The 19,912-nt window shown below is 36.2% G+C and overlaps 5 protein-coding genes across 5 annotated transcripts; 3 read left to right on the forward strand and 2 right to left on the reverse strand.

Moving 5' to 3' along the window:
* Nucleotides 1-50: 50 nt before the first annotated feature.
* LOC110848539 (serpin B8) lies at nt 51-2,081 on the forward strand. Its single transcript, XM_022095788.2, has 7 exons — nt 51-517; nt 586-771; nt 854-1,064; nt 1,129-1,343; nt 1,420-1,611; nt 1,680-1,824; nt 1,899-2,081. Exons 1-7 carry the CDS (start codon nt 374-376, stop codon nt 2,021-2,023), a joined length of 1,218 nt encoding a protein of 405 aa, XP_021951480.1. The 5' UTR covers nt 51-373; the 3' UTR covers nt 2,024-2,081.
* A 771-nt stretch (nt 2,082-2,852) lies between these two features.
* Nucleotides 2,853-4,898, forward strand: LOC110848849 (neuroserpin). The gene is made up of 8 exons (XM_022096183.2): nt 2,853-2,989; nt 3,050-3,195; nt 3,280-3,465; nt 3,534-3,747; nt 3,812-4,026; nt 4,100-4,285; nt 4,353-4,494; nt 4,580-4,898. Exons 1-8 carry the CDS (start codon nt 2,971-2,973, stop codon nt 4,699-4,701), a joined length of 1,230 nt encoding a protein of 409 aa, XP_021951875.1. The 5' UTR covers nt 2,853-2,970; the 3' UTR covers nt 4,702-4,898.
* A 184-nt stretch (nt 4,899-5,082) lies between these two features.
* LOC110848851 lies at nt 5,083-6,441 on the reverse strand. The gene is made up of 6 exons (XM_022096184.2): nt 6,283-6,441; nt 5,966-6,035; nt 5,877-5,904; nt 5,595-5,788; nt 5,484-5,524; nt 5,083-5,399 (listed from the first exon to the last, which is right to left on the reverse strand). The coding sequence occupies exons 1-6, from the start codon at nt 6,295-6,297 to the stop codon at nt 5,220-5,222; spliced, it is 528 nt and encodes a 175-aa protein (XP_021951876.1). The 5' UTR covers nt 6,298-6,441; the 3' UTR covers nt 5,083-5,219.
* A 1,740-nt stretch (nt 6,442-8,181) lies between these two features.
* LOC118435393 lies at nt 8,182-10,237 on the reverse strand. The gene is made up of 5 exons (XM_035851402.1): nt 9,857-10,237; nt 9,646-9,783; nt 9,438-9,575; nt 8,562-9,379; nt 8,182-8,453 (listed from the first exon to the last, which is right to left on the reverse strand). Exons 1-4 carry the CDS (start codon nt 10,235-10,237, stop codon nt 8,612-8,614), a joined length of 1,425 nt encoding a protein of 474 aa, XP_035707295.1. The 3' UTR covers nt 8,182-8,453; nt 8,562-8,611.
* A 4,652-nt stretch (nt 10,238-14,889) lies between these two features.
* On the forward strand, nt 14,890-18,261 carry LOC118435409 (dual specificity protein kinase splA-like). The gene is made up of 2 exons (XM_035851431.1): nt 14,890-15,540; nt 15,905-18,261. Exons 1-2 carry the CDS (start codon nt 15,499-15,501, stop codon nt 17,534-17,536), a joined length of 1,674 nt encoding a protein of 557 aa, XP_035707324.1. The 5' UTR covers nt 14,890-15,498; the 3' UTR covers nt 17,537-18,261.
* Nucleotides 18,262-19,912: the final 1,651 nt, after the last annotated feature.

The following is a 19,912-nucleotide window of genomic DNA, read 5'->3' on the forward strand; positions in this document are numbered from 1 at the left end:
CAAGATCTTTTGTTTCGTGGGATTTACCTACTCTGATATACTGGGAAATACAGCAAAATGATGGTGCACGCTACAATTAATCAAGGGCATAGCTGAATAACCAGTTTGGCCAGATTACTTGTAAATGGTTCCCACAATCTGTTTTGATAGCTGCGTGATATTTCCATGTTAATTATTGTTTAGTATATTGCGCATATTTATGTACAAGCTCCGGAGAAGACACTATTGTCACTTAATTCATGTAAGCGCAGTGCCTGGGCCAGTTGTGTATTTCGTGAAAAATTGCGAATACAACAGATCTCATAATCTAGATACATTTTTATCCATTCTAGCGTCATAATTGCATAAATAAGTCAATAAAATAAACGAGAAAATGTGGAAACGATTAGGGTTTGGAACCATCCTAATTTTTGGGAGTATTTGTCAACTAGCTACTTCCCAAAATTTAGATTTTATCAGTCGTGAAGGACAAGCTGTGGCAGAAGCGACAAAAAACTTCCCTTCTAAAATATATAGCGTAATTGATTGATTTTCTAGAGTTCAATAAAATTACAAGACCAAAATTAATGTGCATATTTATTTCAGGCCACAAATGAAGAATCCGGAGGAAACTTTGTCATTTCACCAATCAGTATTGGAAGCGTTTTAAGCATGCTTCGAGAAGGTGCAAACGGTGCAACAAGGAAAGAGTTAAATGAGGCCATGGAATTTCAATCTCTGAGTGAAAACGCCATTTCAAACGGATATCACGATATTCTCTACTCTCTCCATGTATGTAATTTCGATAATTCCTAATGCATATGAACATTAGGTTGGGTTAATTAATTATTAAAATGAGTATGCGTTTTTGCAGGAGAACAAAGGTTCCATTGTTCGAATTGCCAACAGGATTTACATCACCAATTCAGGAAATATTAAACCAGCATTTACCGATATTCTTCAATCAAAATATTTGACAAAAGTCTTGCCAACTAATTTCTTGAGAAATCAAGAGGTTTCTGACGATATCAATAGATGGGTGGACGAAACAACGAATGGGAAAATTACCAATTTAATTTCCTCAGGTATTTGCCAACTGAGAATTTTAGTAATTGCCACAATTTTCTGATTTTTGTTCATTTATTACAGATGACATTGACTCAAATACAAAAGCCATTGTTGCAAATGCTATTTACTTTAAAGGAAAATGGATTAATCAGTTTAATATTAGAGGGACTCGGAACCAATTATTTTATTCCGATGATGGCAATTCGACAGAGGCTTCGTTCATGGAACAAGAAGATGTCTTCCCACATGTGGATTTGCCTGAATTAACTGCAAGTGCTATTGCCATGCCGTATGAAGTGCGTTAATCTTTGTTTATCAGCAATTTTAGAGCAAAATACTTGCAAAACTAAGTTGTTTATATGTGTCTTGTAGGGAGACAGATTCAACCTTATCGTCATTCTACCTCACGATGGCGTCAAACTAGCAGAAGTTGAAGAAAAGTTGCAGCCTAGCAGCTTTACGGACATTCCTCCGAAAATGTCAAAGAAGAGCATTCAAATTGTTTTCCCAAAGTTCAAAATGGAGAGTCAAGTAGATTTTACAAAGTTGGGAATACTTCGAAAAGTAAGATTAAATATACATATTTAACGAATCACTTAACACTATTACTGATATTTATATCTGAATTTTAGCTTGGCCTTGCCGATGCCATAACTCCTGGAAAAGCAGACTTTTCCCTAATTACAACTGAACAAAGGATTCATATCGACACCGTGATACAAAAGTGCTATATCGATATTACAGAGCAGGGGACAGAAGCAGCCGGGGCTACTTATGGTACACATTTATGATTGATAACTACATAATTTAAAACTTTTCACATTTGTAAAAAATATGTTTTAATTTTTCAGCTAAAATTGTGCCATTCAGTTTTAGAAGAAGTATTCCTTTCAAAGTCACGAAGCCCTTCATCGCTTACATTTATGACAGCGTTACCAAAACTATTCTGTTCACTATGAGAAAATCGACAATATAATTGTGATGCATTTTAATAGCGTAATAAATGATGAAAAATTATAAAAGTTAAACTCTGATCGTAATTTTGTTATCAATACAATTTTCATTTAATTTTTCACTCATCAATTACCTACGCATATCTTGGATTATGCAAATATACATCTTTAATATTAGATACATGGGGCAGCCATGGACATATAACTTTTAACTTAAAATTATGACATATAACTTATTTTATAAGTTATAAGTCATAGAAACGCCATAAGGCGACGTATATTTATAATTATAAGTTAAGTTATACGTCATAATTTTAAGTTATAAGTTATATGTCCATGGCTGCCCCATGTATCTATTTCATTGAGAAAATGCGTAAGTTAAATGGTAATAGGGAAAAATTCGCGAGTTATATTTTGTTCGAAATAGTATCTCAGGTTAATAATAGTTCTGAGTCAATGAAAGTGTTTAGTGTACAAATTATCGATTTTAATACGGTTATAATCAATTAATTATACCCTGGCAAGTAGTATTTGAGGACCTGGTGCCTAATGACATTAACGCAATCTCACCGTCACGAAAGGTAACCGGTTCATGCCATCCCGTTGTACATACTATACGACTGACATCAGAGTTTCAAACGTGCATATCACAGTCAATAGATAAATGAATAAGTAAACACAATGTATGTATGTGCACTTGAATCTATGAAAAAACCGTAATTTGCTGATGGCATTTTATATGTGCATACATCGTACAAGACAAAAATGTACGTAGAAGAGGTGACAAGCTTAACCCATTAAATCTCCGATGGACCTGTTCTCTAGTCGATGAAGGTGATTTAATCGCTTCCTGTATGATTTCACTCTATCGGTCAAGTTCACTTTGTTGTGATACTGGTAACCCACAGTCAGACTTTATCCATAGGCGTGAAAACTTTGAAAAATTCAACTTCATAATAAAACCTTTAATATGCACAATTTTAAAACAAGTAAGTTTCATTCTCATAATTTATGTAAATACATCAGTTTTTACGGTATGAATTGTGCAGGGACAGCCATCCTGATTGGCATTGTTTTTAGTGTGGCGCAAATATACGGCCATCAGGCTGAGGATACCGCAGTCGAAATTGAGAGGTCACCAGAACTATCGAAAATTTCCAGTGCTCAGCTCAAATTTTCAAATCGTCTTTACCGAGTAATTTAACCAAGCTATAATAAATTATGTAAAAAAAATCCTGTCAAAACCCTGTGGGTCATTTCATTTTGGACCAATTTCCAGATTTTGCGAGACCTTGACGAAAAGAATTTGGCATATTCTCCACTAATTTTCCACCTCGCACTCGCCGCATTGAAAGGTGCTGCGGATGGGGACACTCTCAATGAAATCAACATTGCTGCCAATATTGCAAAATTTAATAATACAATTCTTCAAGACGGATATCATGACTTGATTGATTTCTTGAAGGCACGTAATATTATTTATATTTACAATAATACATATTTACAGAAAAGTAACAATTCTTTTGTAATTAGACGGACGAAAATACAACAATCAAATTAATTAATCGCATCTTTACATCCAGCCTTTTCAAAATTGATGGAAATTTTGCACGAACTCTGCGTGAAAAATTCAATACGCACATTAATCCATTAGATTTTAGTACCAATACTACTCTGGCCGCTGCAAAAATTAATTCCTTCATTTCAAACTATACGAACGGAACCATTAAGAACTTTGTCTCTGAAGGTAGAAATTCGTCATTCGCCCATTTCCTGCAAATATTTACTTGAATGCGTATTTTGTTTTACAGATTCTTTGGAAGTTACCAACAAAGTCGTTGTTTTAAATTCACTTTACTTTAAGGCTGAATGGGAGCGAGAGTTTATGCCATTATTGACTGAAAAACACCCATTTATTACCGACGATGGGACCGAGATTGAACTCGATATGATGAACCGTGCTGGATATTATCCATGTGCCGAGATCCTTGAATTGAATTCCACCGCGTTATCAATTCCTTATAAAGTGTGTATCTTAATTGGGCATTTTATAATTACAGGATTTTTCCATGTCTGTAAATCGGTTCATCTTTTGACAGGGTGGGAGATTCAGTCTCACAATTATTTTACCTGAAAGGGGTATTCCTATTTCACAACTGGAAAAGAACCTGGAGGCGTTTCCCATGCATGCCGTACTTTCCAAAATGTCTCAACGATACATTCAACTCTCCCTGCCTAAATTTACGTTGGAGTCGAATATCGATATGATCGGACCTTTGCAATTGGTAAATACGTACAGAAAGCAATAAACTTATTTCACGTGATATTTTATTAAGTGCTAATTAATCGCAGCTCGGAGTTAAAACTTTGCTATCGCCGCACGCCAATCTTACCAAGATGTCGAAAAAGCATGGTCTCTTTGTAAATTCCTTCATTCAGCGGACTTTCCTCAGTGTGAATGAGGGAGGAACGGAAGTGTCGGCTTCGAATTTTAGTAATATTTAATACCCCCACATTTTGGACCAATTTACATAATTGATGAGACAGTTATCTAATCAGCATGCATCTCAATTTTTCAGTTGAAGCTGTCCCCGTCACTCCGAGGTTTTTGGTACCATTTACAGTGGATCGACCCTTCGTTATGTTTGTGTATGACAGCCTGACCAGTACAACTTTATTTGTCGGAAAGAAGTTAAATTAAAACAGCAGTAGCGTCTCTTAAAATTAAAATTTGTATAAATGTTAAACTATTTCGGGTTATTTTGTAGGGGTACTTAAAGTATTTATGAACTGTGAATAAATATTTATGCAAATCTCATGTGGGGCGTTGTCGAGGCAAGTTGAGACTTCCCTTTCCAATGCATTTCATCATTCCGTAATAAATAATATTGCTTTTTACATGCAAGATTCAATCAAGAGTTGAGTCAAATAAAACAAATTTTATTATCACTTTAAGCATATAAATAAGTTGTAAAAATAAGCTTGGAAAACGATTACAGCCCTTAATCTACAGGCATATGAGAAAGAAATGAAGTGTTTAATTTTAAACATACTTAAATAATAATAAAAAAGATTACGAATATTTAGGACGGACAAATCTTTATTTATTTTTATGTGTACTCTGAATAAATAAACTCTTTTCGAAATAAGTTACTAGCAAACCCCTCGACCGGATAAAAATTTTGCAATTTTCCACACCATAACTTATCACTTGCTTATTTATTGGTATCCTGCATTTGTTGGTGGCAAATAGGACGCTGGTGGGGGAGCAACGGGTTGCGAGTCCTGTTGGCTTTCTCGTTCAGCTCCGTGACCTCCCTTAAGGAAATACAAAGATGGCTTCTGGGGGGCAGCGTTGGGTGCGGTCTGGTCAACGATGTTGACTTCGTTGGTGTTTTTCTGGAAATTTTGGTTGAAAAACAAAATTAGTAAAATAATGATACAAAATCGTTAAATTTTTTAAAATTTTTTCACAAAACTTACGGCTGGTTTAACGTAGATAACGGTCTTGGGAGCAGAACCACCTAAAAAACAAAGAAAATAGAAATTAAATGGAGATTTTTGCCATTTTTTGCAAAATATTGCGCCACTTACCGCCTCCGGAAACGACAACATCGTGTTTGTAATGGTAGCTTGGTGGCTGGACAAACACAACTTGTTGACCTTGTTCTTGACCTCTTGGAAGTTCTATGGTGTGTTGCAAGCTTTCGGTCACGTCTTCACGGGCAATTTTGCAGTAGACGGCTAAAGCACCATCGTTTCCACCTTCACTTCGACCGGCGCAGTATCTACGTAAGAGCATTATTATGAAGTTAGTATTGTGATCTGTAGAGTAATTAAGTCATATTAAGGGTTGCGTAATGAAGACATATTTACCTTTGCCACAATCTCAAGGCTTCAGCCTCTGCAAAAGATTACACCAAAGTTAAGATTTCTGAAGAAAAGAATCACCACAAGTGTCTTACCGATTTCAGGGGTCAAAACTCCAACGCCACAATTTCCAAGCTGTGCAGAGGCCACAACGGCGACTAGAACCTGTAGATGAAAAATCGAGATTTTTGTTAGCTCTCCTTTAAAAACTGGAACAACTCTCCATCCACGAAAAAAATCACTAAATAATTTTGCAGAAAACTTTCACTGCTAATTATCCCGAATTTAATTTCACACTATCCCTTTGTTCAACTTTGATGGGTAATTATGTCGTCAAATAAAATCTTATTCTGAAACTCCGCCACCACCACCGCAATTCTTCCATTAACCAAATATCACACAATTCTCTTACCAAAAGCACTTTCATCTCGAGTGTGTGGAATTGAAAATATTGAGCAAACTGAACAATTAGGACACACAAAACAAACAATCGTTCTAATCCTGAGTAGAAGATTCTCTCGACTGAAAATAAAATAGGTGAAGATGACCCTTTTAAACCAAAGAGACTGTGGCAGTAGCTCACGACTTAGGAATCCCTTCGTACATACATATACCGTCTCATCCACTACATTTATTCATTCAATTAGTTCTCCTAAAAGATCCCTTTTGCCCAATGGCCTTGGAAAAGATGAGTGCAATTAATTAAATGACGTTATGCTTGCTCCTCGCAGTGGTGGGAGACTCATCGGAAATGGTGAGAGAATCGCAATTTGTGATTCCTATACAGGCAAGAAAAGACGCTCAAGTAAAGCATTGGGAGAAGGTGAACAACTGATCTTGAGTCCTCCTCATCCTTACAAAAGTATGTACATACACGACGAGGTACTTAACTTAACATACCTTCAATGGCATGGCACCGTTCGCTTATCAGCAGATAATATTCGTGTCATTTCACATCATGCTAGATTTTGGGGATTTTTGTGCATGAGTGGCTGGCAAAAAAAGAGCTTCACTTCTTCTCGACGATGACAAAATATAACGCAACGTTTTTACTGACTCTGTAATGGAATCACTTCTTTTTATTATTGCAGTCTACATTATTTAGCAATAGAGTTTTATGTAATAGATAATGTTGTTGTTTGATAATGTAACTAATCTGCAATTTATGAGCATGAAACACGTGCTAAGTGGTCGTGACTTTGGATATTAGTCAAAATTCATGCACCAGACAAAGGGCAGATTATTAAAATTGGCCGTGTTTTAATACTGGGTGGGTGGTATTTAATTTTACCTACACTAGATTATTATTAGGTGTAGAATTTCAATAAGTTCCATAATAAGTAAGTGGGAGGTTTTTTATAATTCACAAAATTTGTGGATTGGAGGTCTACCTTGTTATCCTTAAAAATTCATAATTCTTTCAACTTTTAGGTCTCGCCACCCCACGGTTTGACATTTATTGGTAAAGATTGTCAACAATTTTGTTACTTGGTATTGTTAGTTAGTTAAGGATAATGTGTGCAGTAGTAAAAGTAGTCTCACAATATTACAGATGCATACATATTCCATAACGAGACAAAGGAAGAAAACATGATACTTTATTCTCAATATGGTAAACTGACTGAGTAATTCATTCGCATTCTAGACATAGAATTTGACAAATAAAGTATTCCTATCTTGCATTATTATTGGTTTGGTCATGCATACCTTTGTCTGAATAATTGGGCTGTGTGTGAATATATAGGCTTGACTTTTTTACAGACACGACCTGCAAGGTGATCTGATTCTCAGAGTTGTAAATTTAATGTAAAACGCAATGAGCCATCGTCAATTTCATGGCGAAAGTACGTATTCAATTATTGGAATTGAATGACACAAGCCATAACAGTCTTTTTGGGTCTAATTAATTGCAATAAATACCACGTACGACGACCCTACAGGCCAGCAACCACGTAGTCAGATCGCGGCATTCAAATGCTGTTATGTAGGTGTCAAAGCATGACCAATGATTTGATAAATTTTTTTACCTCTGTTAAAGGATGACCTGATGCTGAACGCAAGGCCAAGACAACAAGACCGGACTACAAAATGGACCAAGTTGATTTAATTGAAAACACATTTGCAGCTGAATGAAATCGTGACATTTGTCTGATTTCAGGATTTATGACGCTCGTGTAAATACTTAACATGTCCATTAAGTAAATAGCTAACGTGGAGCTGGGCACTTACGCCGAGATAAGATACGTTATTGATTTAGCATAAAATCTATTGTCCCAATTTGCAGAAATTATCAGGACAAGAGATAAACACGGATATTTTAATTAGACGAAATTTATTTGGTACACGAGACAATTGATAACATTACTTAATAGTAAAATATTTTTAAATAATAAAGTTACTGTTACAAAACAGCATCGAAATGGATATAGGTAATTTACTGAATGAAACAATAGCCGTTTTCTTGCACATCTTCTTCCTTCACAGACAAAGGAAAAAGCACGACGGTTGGTCAGTTCATTCAATTCAACGCGTCATCTTCTTCTTCATCGCTGGCGTGATAGTGGTGTCTTCGTGGTCTGTAATCTCATTGTGTAATTGAGCATTTAGTAACATTTATTTACTAATTGGTGACTTAAATATGCATCTTTTATGTAGTTAATGATTAGGGGAAATTGCTAGTTGAATACTTACTTAATGCATATACGTACATCATAGTCACATGGCAAATCTCCTCATTTTTTTCAATTTGGCCCATGAATCCGGTTACAATTTGGACAAGGGCAAAGGGAAGTTGAAGCAAGGTTGGTATGACATTCTAAACACATCGATGATGTTAATTGAGCCATGATTTCAGAAATTTGTTTCTGGACTGTGGCTATGATATTATGATGTAACTCTTCATCTGTCATGGAACAGTCTTCACTGATATTCGGACCGTCTCCAGCACCATGCTCCACGCTTTTAGGCACCATATTTGTATTGATGGAACATGCCAATGCATTAGTGTTTGACGCCGTTAGAAGCGATGAGTTAATGGGAGGAAGCCTCACGTTGGCGAAGAGATGGTAGCATTGAGAAAATGAAGAAGTCCCTTGTGGGGGGTTGCACTGGGAAAATTGACGAAATGGAGAGGAAAAATATAATTGATTTGCACTTTTTGGAGGTGAATGTATAAAAAGATCTGTAGAAGGTCCAGGTTTGGGTGGGGCACAATATTTGCAAATGGTAGGAGTTGGATTGGGGTATTCAGCAAAGCCTCCCTTCTTGCAAGTCGGGCACTCGATATTGATGTGCTGAAGACTTGGTGGGCGTCCGGGTGGGGGTGTCTTTGGAGGTCCGGCGATTGGTCGAGGTGGATTTGTGGGTGTAACGATTGGTCGAGGTGGATTTGGGGGTGCGACAACTGGTCGAGGTGGATTTGAAGGTGTGACAACTGGTCGAGGTAGCTCAACATTATTGCGAGTTTGTGGACGAGTTGGAGGGGGAGGTGGTGGTGGTTCATCATCGCCCTGAAATTCATACGAAGGTTTTTACAAATGAAAACTGGAGAAATCTTAATCTACATACTCCAAAATATTTGACAAATGCGTAGAGTAAGGCTACTCCAAATAGTAGAACGAAGAATGGGATGCAATTAAAAAGTAGATGACAATACGATGGATTGCTCTGAATCAGCCCTTGAGAGTAAGGCTCGTGTCCACATTTCTACCGAATGGAAAACAAAAGTTTTTAAAACAAAATTTGACAGACAATTAATTTCCAATTTTGAACCAACGGCTATTTTCAATTCTTGTATGGTTCCGAGATATGGATCGCTTTCCTCGCAATTGTCATCCTCCAAACAGAGAGCAGCATCCACAGCCCACTGGACCACGTAATACAAGCCGTATTGCTCCACAGCTTCAACAATCGCCTAAAATGGTGTAAAAATCACACATTTCAACAATCATACAATTTCCATACTAAAATGCATACATGTATCATACTTCAACTAAATTTGCGAAATAGCCAGTGACATTTGACCCGCTCAGCTTTCTGGACGCTTTGTTCACCAAGTTTTTTGCTCCAATGACCACAGTCGCACCGGGTTTGTTTAGTCCGAACACGGATGCCAGAAAGGTGCCCATTAAAACTCCTTTCATGATGTAAGAATGAGAGCGTGACATATTATTGATGAGTTCATTTAATTGCATGTAGATCATGGTTATCCGAACGACTACGATATTGTTCTCCGGTTTGAGTAGCCCATTGTCAACATTTCCGGAAGGTGGTGGTGGTGGAGGTGGTGGTGGAGGTGGGGTTGGGGGTGGAGTAGGTTCAGGTTTTCCACCTCCAGGATCTCCGGTACCGGGATTGTCGCCACTCATTTTCAAAAGCTTACTTGATTCGAAACACTTATCAAATTCAAATTCTACTTTTATGCTAAATGTGCAAATTTTTGCCAAAAAAATTTGTCATCATGACCTGTTTTTAAATGCTATTGAAAATCGAGGTTGTCAAGGAGTTTTGCATACCATTGGTCGCAAAAAATATATCCTCAATTCACCAACGTTATCACGGATTTCCTTATTTCCGCAAATCAAGAGATGAGAAATATAATATGCGTAAAATTACTAAATTATATGTATGCTTCGCACTTCATACATATTAGACGAGCTTGACCTTTGCATAAAAGATTCATCTTTTATGACCCACTTTCCTCAAGGATATTTTCGGAAGCTCTGACAGATGATGAGCGAAATATAGCTCTCTAAGTATGATTTGTCTCGTAGCCACTGCCCCCTGCGAATAATTGCAAAATTACTAAATAAATCGTTATCCGTTCTGAATGGAGTGAGTATAAAAGGATGAAATATAAAATAGATGGTAAAAAGATGGACGCTGTACAAGCCGATTTGTGGTCGACGCATTACCTACTTAAATATTTTCCTTTGTGACACAACCAACTTTCAACCAAGCAAACGCTGTCACAGACAAATTTGTACAATTAAACATAAATTGACTGTCTCAACAATGACAAAATTTATGGCTCTAAAAACCAATTTTCTCATAATCACAAATACATAAATCGTTAATCTCAAATTAAAAGGCAATTAGGTGGATGGTGAAGAAGGGCCTTTTTTCAAGGGACAAGGTCTTCCTCCTTGTCCGTAGTCCACACTAATACGAAAATTATGACAAAGCCTGTAATTACGCCTGGGAGAAATATTTACCTTCTCCGCGTATCTCTACCACGTAAATAAAAGGGTTAACAACTGACTCGATGGAAAAGTATGTATGCAAGTATGACGCAAGTTTTTAATTTCAAAAACTTATTTCTTATTGCATTTTTTTCTGAGATTAAGTGACATTGGGTGACTAGAATTTTAATGATAAGTTGAGCAACCTTATCTCACGTACATCTCTACTTAATACTCCAACCAAGTGTAATCACTAGACATCCGGTCACCTAAAATCGATTCATAACGAGTGACGAGGTGCATCAATAAGTAACAAGGTACTTTGTAATTACTAACTATGTACATTTTTTCGAAAATTAAACGAAATAAATATCAAAGTACAGAAGCTCGTATAAATCATTTTTTTTATTGGTGGTCACATTTTAGGGTAATTTTATGTAAATGAAACTACGCACTTTCGTCTTCTTTTGTTTTTCGTGATTGTGAAAAAACCAGTAAGTGCATCTTATATCGTAAAGATGTACATGCTTAACGTTTTTGTAGATAAGAGCCAAATAAATACTGTAAATATTACAAAATCATTTGATATATAGGTAATTAAAAATTTTCTTGTACAATACGCCATATTGTCACAAATTGTCTTTTATGTATGATGCACAACTTTAAAATTTAGTCAAAATACTTACACACAGTCGTAAATTTAGGTGATCAGTGAATTGAGCATCATAATACACAATGATTTTTAGATCTTATCTATAGGACAAATTTTCGTATTTATATAGTGCGGAGATGTTGGGTCCAAGTATTTATTTACCTAGATTTGAGTAAACTTAAATATTTTACAACTAGATAATGAGAGATCATAAAATGTTTATCTACTTTTTTTTACCAGTAGTTTCGTTTCATTTGTGAATTGATGCACCCACAAATTGACCACACTTGCTTAAATTTTGTCATTAGTCACAGCTTGAGACGCTTTACATCGCATTTATCTACTCATTTTCATTCTACTAAAAAATGCCACTACAAAAATCCGAGCTGGTGTTACAGCCTAATTTTCAAGAGTGTGGATTATTGCTTAAATTTCAATATTAATTCTGTGCTGGGCTTGACAAATCATCATTGCAGTGGTCATCCTCACTTTCTTGCTTGTTTGTGTACGAGTACATGCTACCCCGTCACGTCGTGATGTTTCCATGCTTCACCAATTTTACGGTCTCAACAAACGGCAGCTCATTTGTAATCACACTTCTCAGCCAGCAGCAGATGACTTAAGTTTGTAATCAAAAAATTGCACAAGAATTTCATCCTGTTGTTGTTGCGGCACATTTGTTTATTATTAATCTTGTTACCTGCCTGTTTCAGCTTCAGTTTGGCTGTACGTGGACGGCGAGGGACACAACAAATCAACGCCGATTCTTCGACTCGTTTACGCTTCTTTAACTAATAGGCACGTAATCAAAAGCACATTTATGAGGAAACAATAAGCGGCAGGGTGTACATTGTTCCTTCCTTCGTTACTTGCACTTTTTTGCATAGTTCACCCATTTTTTGTCGGCGTCTTCTTCTTCATCCTTGTCAAGAAGACTGACTGAACGGTGTCTATAACGTGGCAAACAATGCGCCCAAGTCACAATCACCTACGTATTTTCATTAACTGGTCGTTTTCGATTTGATTTTACTTACGCGGTGTAATTATTCCAAGCACTTACAGGTTGTTAATGTGTGAATCATGTCAGCTACAAAAAAAATTTGTATGCATACATCATACGTACAACGAAACGAGGGTGTTTTTGACGCTGACAGATTGAGGACTTTTGGACGACAAGAGCTCCCTCAATACCAATCAGATTACATAATCAGAATATGTAAGCAAATGAATCATTACTTAAATTGACGGGTTGATGGAGACGAATTGTTTCTCAATTATCGACAGTTCTAGCCTCTGACAAATAATAAATGCTAAAAACAAGTCGGTTAGTGCAAATAATTAAGTAATTATTTGTCCACTCATCGAAACATCCGGACACGTGTGTTTAATTAGAATTCAGCCATTTTCCCACTTTCTTTAAACAATTTACAAATAAAATGACATCTTGAAAATTAGCATTAAAATATTTATTGTTCGTTAATATCAACAACCTGTCGATTCTTGTCACATGCGTCATTCATTTTCCTTGCATACAAAATTGTCACCAAGTCAAAGCTCCTTCTTCTTCTTTCTTACCGAGTCATCCTCTCTTTAAGACTAATAAAACTTGAGACGCCATCAATTACCAAATATTACGTAGGACGAGGAGCTTAAAATATTGCTTAATAAGTGTAGTCATCTATTAGCTTACGAAGGAAAAAATCAATAATTTTCAATTTAGGTATTAGCAAATAATTGATTCCTCAACCCACCAATAATTCCACCATGTAATTCTCCAATTCTATGCAACTGCAATTGATATTTTATTAAGAGATTGACCTGAATTTAACAAGTAGTCTCAAGTATTCTTAGCTTTTATTTTCATTCAGTTTTTTATCATCTTTATTGATTTGTAAGATGCATACGATTGCATTTACGAACGGCTGTACACAAATGTAGTGCGAGAAGATGAGGATAAAACTTTTGATTGAATTGACAAGATAGGATCCGACTCCGACCGATGATGAGATGAGAGACGTTAAGATGACTTGACTATCTTAAGCACCCTTGTGCACTCGTATTTATTGAAGAAAGCTCTTCTTGGCTGCTTCTTCCTCCTTCGTATTTATTCGCTTTTATATTTTATCGCATTTTATTTCTTGGCTTTTGTACGATGTGAATTATAAATCCGAATATTTTCATTTTCTATTCACCCACAGCGACTCTTTCATTTATTCACTCAAAGAAGAAGAAAAGGAATCAATGTTTTTGCTTTCTTGAGTCGTCATTTACATCAACATCTTGTTGACGCTGATTGTTCCAACGTTCGAATAAATTAATTGTAAATCTGTGCTCCTGCCTGCTCCTTACAAAATTTGGGAATGAGGCAATAATCGACAGCTTCATACATAAATTCGTACATATGTATATTTACAGCAATAAAGAAACAGTGTAACGTATTAATTTTGCTTTGATTTCTCATCTGCCTCGGTAAAATTCTTGGGTTTAATTTCAGAAATATTTGCAATTTCACACCCTGTGGGAAGCACCTGGATTGAATATTAAATAATTTGTAGGGTACATGCTAATAATAGATTTTGCATGAAATTCTGCATACCTCGCGGATTTGAAGATCTATCTATGCAGCTAGAATGTACCCCTAGTAAGTGAAGTGCTAGGAATTTCATTTTGCCGTGCGATGCCTGAATAGATATTGAATTTCGATTATTTTAAACCTTTATTATGTTTACGTTTATGAATGAAAATGCGTCGTCGAGAGGAGAAGAAGATGTTGTTACACCATCGCAAATTATTTTTTAATCTGACTCCTTGCCCACTCCCTTGTCTTGTCGTCATCCTTTATTTTCGTCGCTCCTTCTTATCCTCGTCGTCACTCGTCACTATGCAATGTTGTAGAGTTGGATAAAAAAACAGATTTTAAATCCGTCCCTACAACTAACTCCGCCATTTGCTCATTTGCCTAATGAAAGTCCGTCTACTAATAATCTTCCCACTTATCTATCCACAACTCGCAGCAATCCTTCCTTGGCTAATAATTTTTTTAACTATGCCCAATAAAGTCTAGGCTTTAGCAAAAACTCTCTCTGTCTCTTTTACATATTTCATTATAATATTTTGAGATTCGCCACGCTATGCGATTCTTTGAATCGTAATCTTGGTTCAGTTCAAGTTGATAACTTGTATGATAACCATGTTGTTTCATAATGGGAAGAGTTGTTAATTGTGAAGAGTAGAATAATTAGTGTAATTCGTGCAGTTCAAATATCTTGAATACGAACGTTACTTTTATTTAAGAAATTTGCATTAATATTGAAATGACCTATTTGACCCGTGTTCTATGTGTATCATTAAAAAGAATCACCGTCAAAGAAGATAAGTGAATTTCGTGCCGCAAATAAGGTGAAGATGATCAAGTGAAGTTGGTTAAAGCACTTGCATATTTTATCGACGTCGATGGGATTATTATGTAAAACATGGGAAATTAATCTTGATCAGTTTCTATAAATCGTGAACTGCTTTACAACAATCTGCGACACGATTCATTTTTTTTAGCAATTATCGCCCATCTTCTTAAACAACGGCAACATATTATCATACGATGATGAGTTTGTTTTATTGCCAATTTTGTACGTTGACAAGTAACATGTTGTTGGTGGGCAGATGGTGGTGAAGGATTTGCAATATTGAACGTTGGTTACAGCAGCAAGTGGGAGTGTCCAGAGAATAATTGTTTTCTTCTGACGCGAGGATCAAGATTTGCCAGATTGGAGAGATAGTGTCGTTGATAAGAATTACAATGAAGTTGTTCAAGACGAGGACAATTGGTTTGATGGCAATGGTTAGTCCCGTTCCTTCTTTCGTGCACTATTAGTTAATGACACGTCTAATTAGAGAGCCGCTCGATTATTTTAGATTTTCAGTTAATAAATGATTAGAAAAATAATCAGATAAAAAAATTTCAAGAAACTTATTTAACCCAATTTTGCATTTTCTGACCGAATTAAGTAATCTTTTCGCATCCATAAATGTAGTTCAATTACAATGCAACAAAATAAATTGTTTCCCATTATCCTTTTCTAATCTCTACAAATTAACTCAAATTATGTGATGATTGACACGACACAAGAGTCAAACTATGTACTGCATTTATTTACTTGTTTGCCATGAACATATAAGCAGTAAAGATTATCCTTTGTTCTCAGGGTTATTTGTTCCTCCAACTGATGATGACGGTGATGGGAGGGGTTGTGGATACCAAATCTTTAAATGGAGCACAATCAACCCAAGTAGAAGAAGTAGCGTTTCCTTTTACTTTGCCCAAAGATGGAACTGAGCTTTCTGCGTTTCCTGAACCTCCGTGCGATTGTAATCGGGATGATGAAAGTGAGATGGGTGGTTTTGTGCCGAGTGAAAAATTCCCTTACGCAACAGCACCAGATTCTACGACTAATTTGGAACAAGGTTCTTACGGCAGTGATTATTTGAATAATAATAATTTGGAAATAATCCCAATGACGAATAATGAGAAACCGGATAATGAAAGATCAGGAAAAATTAAAAACGATGAGGATGCCAACGTTATAAAACAAGTCATTTTTATCGAACCTCCCGAATACGTGTACAATCATAACATCAAGGTTGCTCAATCAAACGAGAAAAGGCCAAGGACCGTGATATACGTGTTTCCCCCGATGGTCAGCCACGTCTATAATATCAGCGATCAAAGAAATCTGTCGAATTCGCAAGAAAAGCCACAAGTATATTATTTAGGTGGTACTACACATTTTGATGGTGAGGAGAGTAATCAAGGGGGAAATGAAGGGAGGGAGAAATTCGAAGCGAGGAATGAATACGTTGTGGAAAATGATGATAAGAGTGAAAGTTTACAGGAAACCGGGGACGATGCAAAATTCGGAAATTCAGAATCCCAGAATGAACAGACTGTTGAGTCCTCGTATCTTCCAGTTGCCCAAATAAAGAGAAATTCAGAAATAACGGAAGCAAGTCGTCAAAACTTTGCTAAAAGAAAACCAGAAATTACAATTCAACATTCCGTCCGTTCCATCATTTCAAGGGTAGGTCACCCTGAAGAAAGCACCACCACCTCTACTACTCCACGTCTCACTACGACCATAACCACAACCACACCCCCACCGAAAAAACAATACAGACGATTCGACTACTTTAGTAAATCTGATTATGAAAACCTCAAGTCTAAAGGACAACTTTCCTTTAACTTTGTTCAATATCGGACAGGGCCAATTCCGACACCACCACAACCATCACCCCCACCCCCACCATCTCCATCCCTTAGGTCGCCAAATTATGATAATAAACCATTTTCTATCGTCTCAAATTCAACAAATCTTAACCAACTACAACTAACCACGGACCGACCATTTATTCCATCTTCTCCTGAAATTATAGTTTCAAAGAGACCCACTGTTCGCCTAGAGTACGAAAGAATTCAACATTTTCCTCAACAAAGACAAGCTTTTCCTCTAAATTCACAGTCCTTGAGTTTACCCCCACTTCCTTCCACGAACGAATTTCGTCCTTCTGACCCAGACCATCACCCACTGGAATATAGAACTATTCAATATTTCCCAAAACCAGAACCAGATCAGGAAACCGAGCACACGGACCAGAATTATGTAATACAAGAGCAACAAAACCCAATGTTCACCCGGTCACATTTTCAGCAAGAGCTAGACAACCAGGCGTCAGGGTCTGAAATGGAGCCAAATTTAAGAAGTGATTACCAAATTATTCCTGCGGTTTTTCGAAACTATTTATACGTCGGACCAACCGGTCCAGAGCATGAGAATATTTAACACACATTTTTATCATAAAACGTAAAGCGTAAATTATGTAACAGGGAAACTTGACGTTGTCGTAAAAAATTCTTGACATACTTTACGAAATCAATCTCAATTTCTTGGAATTGCCGTATAAACAAAGTTTGTTCCAATTTAATAGACCAATCTAATCGGCTGCTCGTTATAAATTTTAAATGGCTCAATAAATCGCCACTTATTCAACATGTGGCGTGGTCACTTATGTACATGGCCAATAATTTTTATAGAAAGCATGTTGCACGTACAGAGACAAAACCGTGATGGAATAAAAATGTATCACTCAATCAATATGTCAATGACAATAATAAAACAAAATAATGTTATTTAATTGGAGCGGAATTGTCCAGTTGCCAAAAATCTATTTACTTATACATAAATCCTAACAAAATTAAATAACACGATACACACATCAAAGAATTATCCGCTTATCAATTTAAGTGCATTATAATAAGTTGTAGTCAATAATTAAAATGTTTAAATTGAATCTACATACATAATCTGTTGCAACGTGATTTTTTTATAAAATAAACAGCTCGCAACACTTTCTGAATAATTCATATATATTTTTTTTACTTACTTGCTGTCAAAACTGTGGGATTATGTTACTTACTCTGATTTTTGGTTATTAACGCTATGCAAACAAGTAAGTGGTGCCGCAAGCGAGGAAATAAATTTATTTTCAATTAGTCAAATGACATTAATTAAATATTGTAAAGCATTATTCATTCATTCAACATCTAAATCTCACCGGATCCTACTTGATTGATTGCACAAATAAAGGAAACTGGGGTGAAAAATGTAACATGTCTAGTTTGCAATTTATTGAGTTGTACGTACATAATTCGCACTCTCGCCAAACTTCGCAAATCGGCCCTGCCCAGCTTTTGTGTGCTGCGTGCTGGCTGTCAAAATGCAACAATGATCCTCCTTATTCTTCATCGAGAAGTTGAGAAGAAAGCTGAATTTCAAGGAGTGACATACGCATAAATCAGTTACATAATAAATACAAACTTACTAATAATATTCCCACATTTGCCGACAAAATAGTGCGAGCATAAATATGTACATCGTGACTCTGCTACTGCCTCTTTATGCAATTTATTCGCTACAGATCCCTTTTTTGTACCTCTGACATATGTACGCAAAAAGGAAATGTGCGTCATTTGCGTTTCGATAATTTACCAATTTGCAAGGTGTAGGTGGCACATGCAAAATTTGGCTCTAGACTTTTTGGCCACTTTCGTAAATTAAATGAACCATACCACCCTGGGAACATGACTTGATCGGTTTTTGGTGGTGTCAATTCAATTCTGAATTATCATATCATTTCACCATCGCAAACAATGCAAATTGTAAACAATGGGATACCCCTTAAAAACTACATTGAAGATGTGTTAATAATGTGGCTTATCATTAACTAAACACCAAATGTATACATAACAACCCAACCCATTAAGATAAGCCACTCTCACTTTTTTATCCGTCATCAACAAATGGACCAATTTCTTCCACTGCATATTTAGTTAGTGAACCACATAAATTGTTTGATGTACTTTATAAATTCAAATTAATTGGTGTCAAAGCAATTTATTTGTGCTATCTCTATCCCCACACATGGGCGAATAAATTAAACGTGTTTCCTCGTCCTCAGACGTTCGACAGAAGTTTTTTCTTCTTCTCCAATTCTGAGAAGCAAGTTGGTCAATGCATTCATGCAGTTACATCTGTAGCTACATTACATATGTACTTTTGTTATGGGACTGTGATTCATTCTTATGTTTTGTTTGTAGCAAGTTGGTTGTTTTTGGGGGAATTAATGATGAATGAATGAACGAACTAAGAAGACAAGGGTGAGTTACATTACAACTTGTTCCTTCTTGCAGACGGACGAATTTCTTGGCTGTACGACAAGAAAGGATGTCGTTATAATAGTCGTCGTCCACACCGTCGACCAGTGGCTCGTCGTCGTCATCCTCACTAAATTTCAGGAAGGAACAAACCCACTCAATTACTTAGTAATCTCTGATTACACAAAATAAACAGATATGTGATCCATCCATCATTAGAAAAAAAGTGTGTTGTTTTTGGGCATTTAAGATTAATTAAATGAGGCACGTATTTAGTAGTATGCATGCATACGCATCTTAAATAACCTACGTGTGCATATCCCTTAATTAAGTATGAGGATCTGGGTTTTTGGTAGCTTTTATGATGTTGAACACCTTCCATAAATTTGCATGATAATTGTCCTGTGTTTTTCGTAATATGAAGCTACATACCTAACAATAAGAATTGTAATTTGCATTGATGGAAACTGCCTTAAAAGAAGAGAGACTAAAAAATGACAAATTT

This window comes from Folsomia candida, unplaced genomic scaffold (genome assembly GCF_002217175.1).
Source record: "Folsomia candida strain VU population unplaced genomic scaffold, ASM221717v1 Fcan01_Sc004, whole genome shotgun sequence".
NCBI classification, from domain to species: domain Eukaryota; kingdom Metazoa; phylum Arthropoda; class Collembola; order Entomobryomorpha; family Isotomidae; genus Folsomia; species Folsomia candida.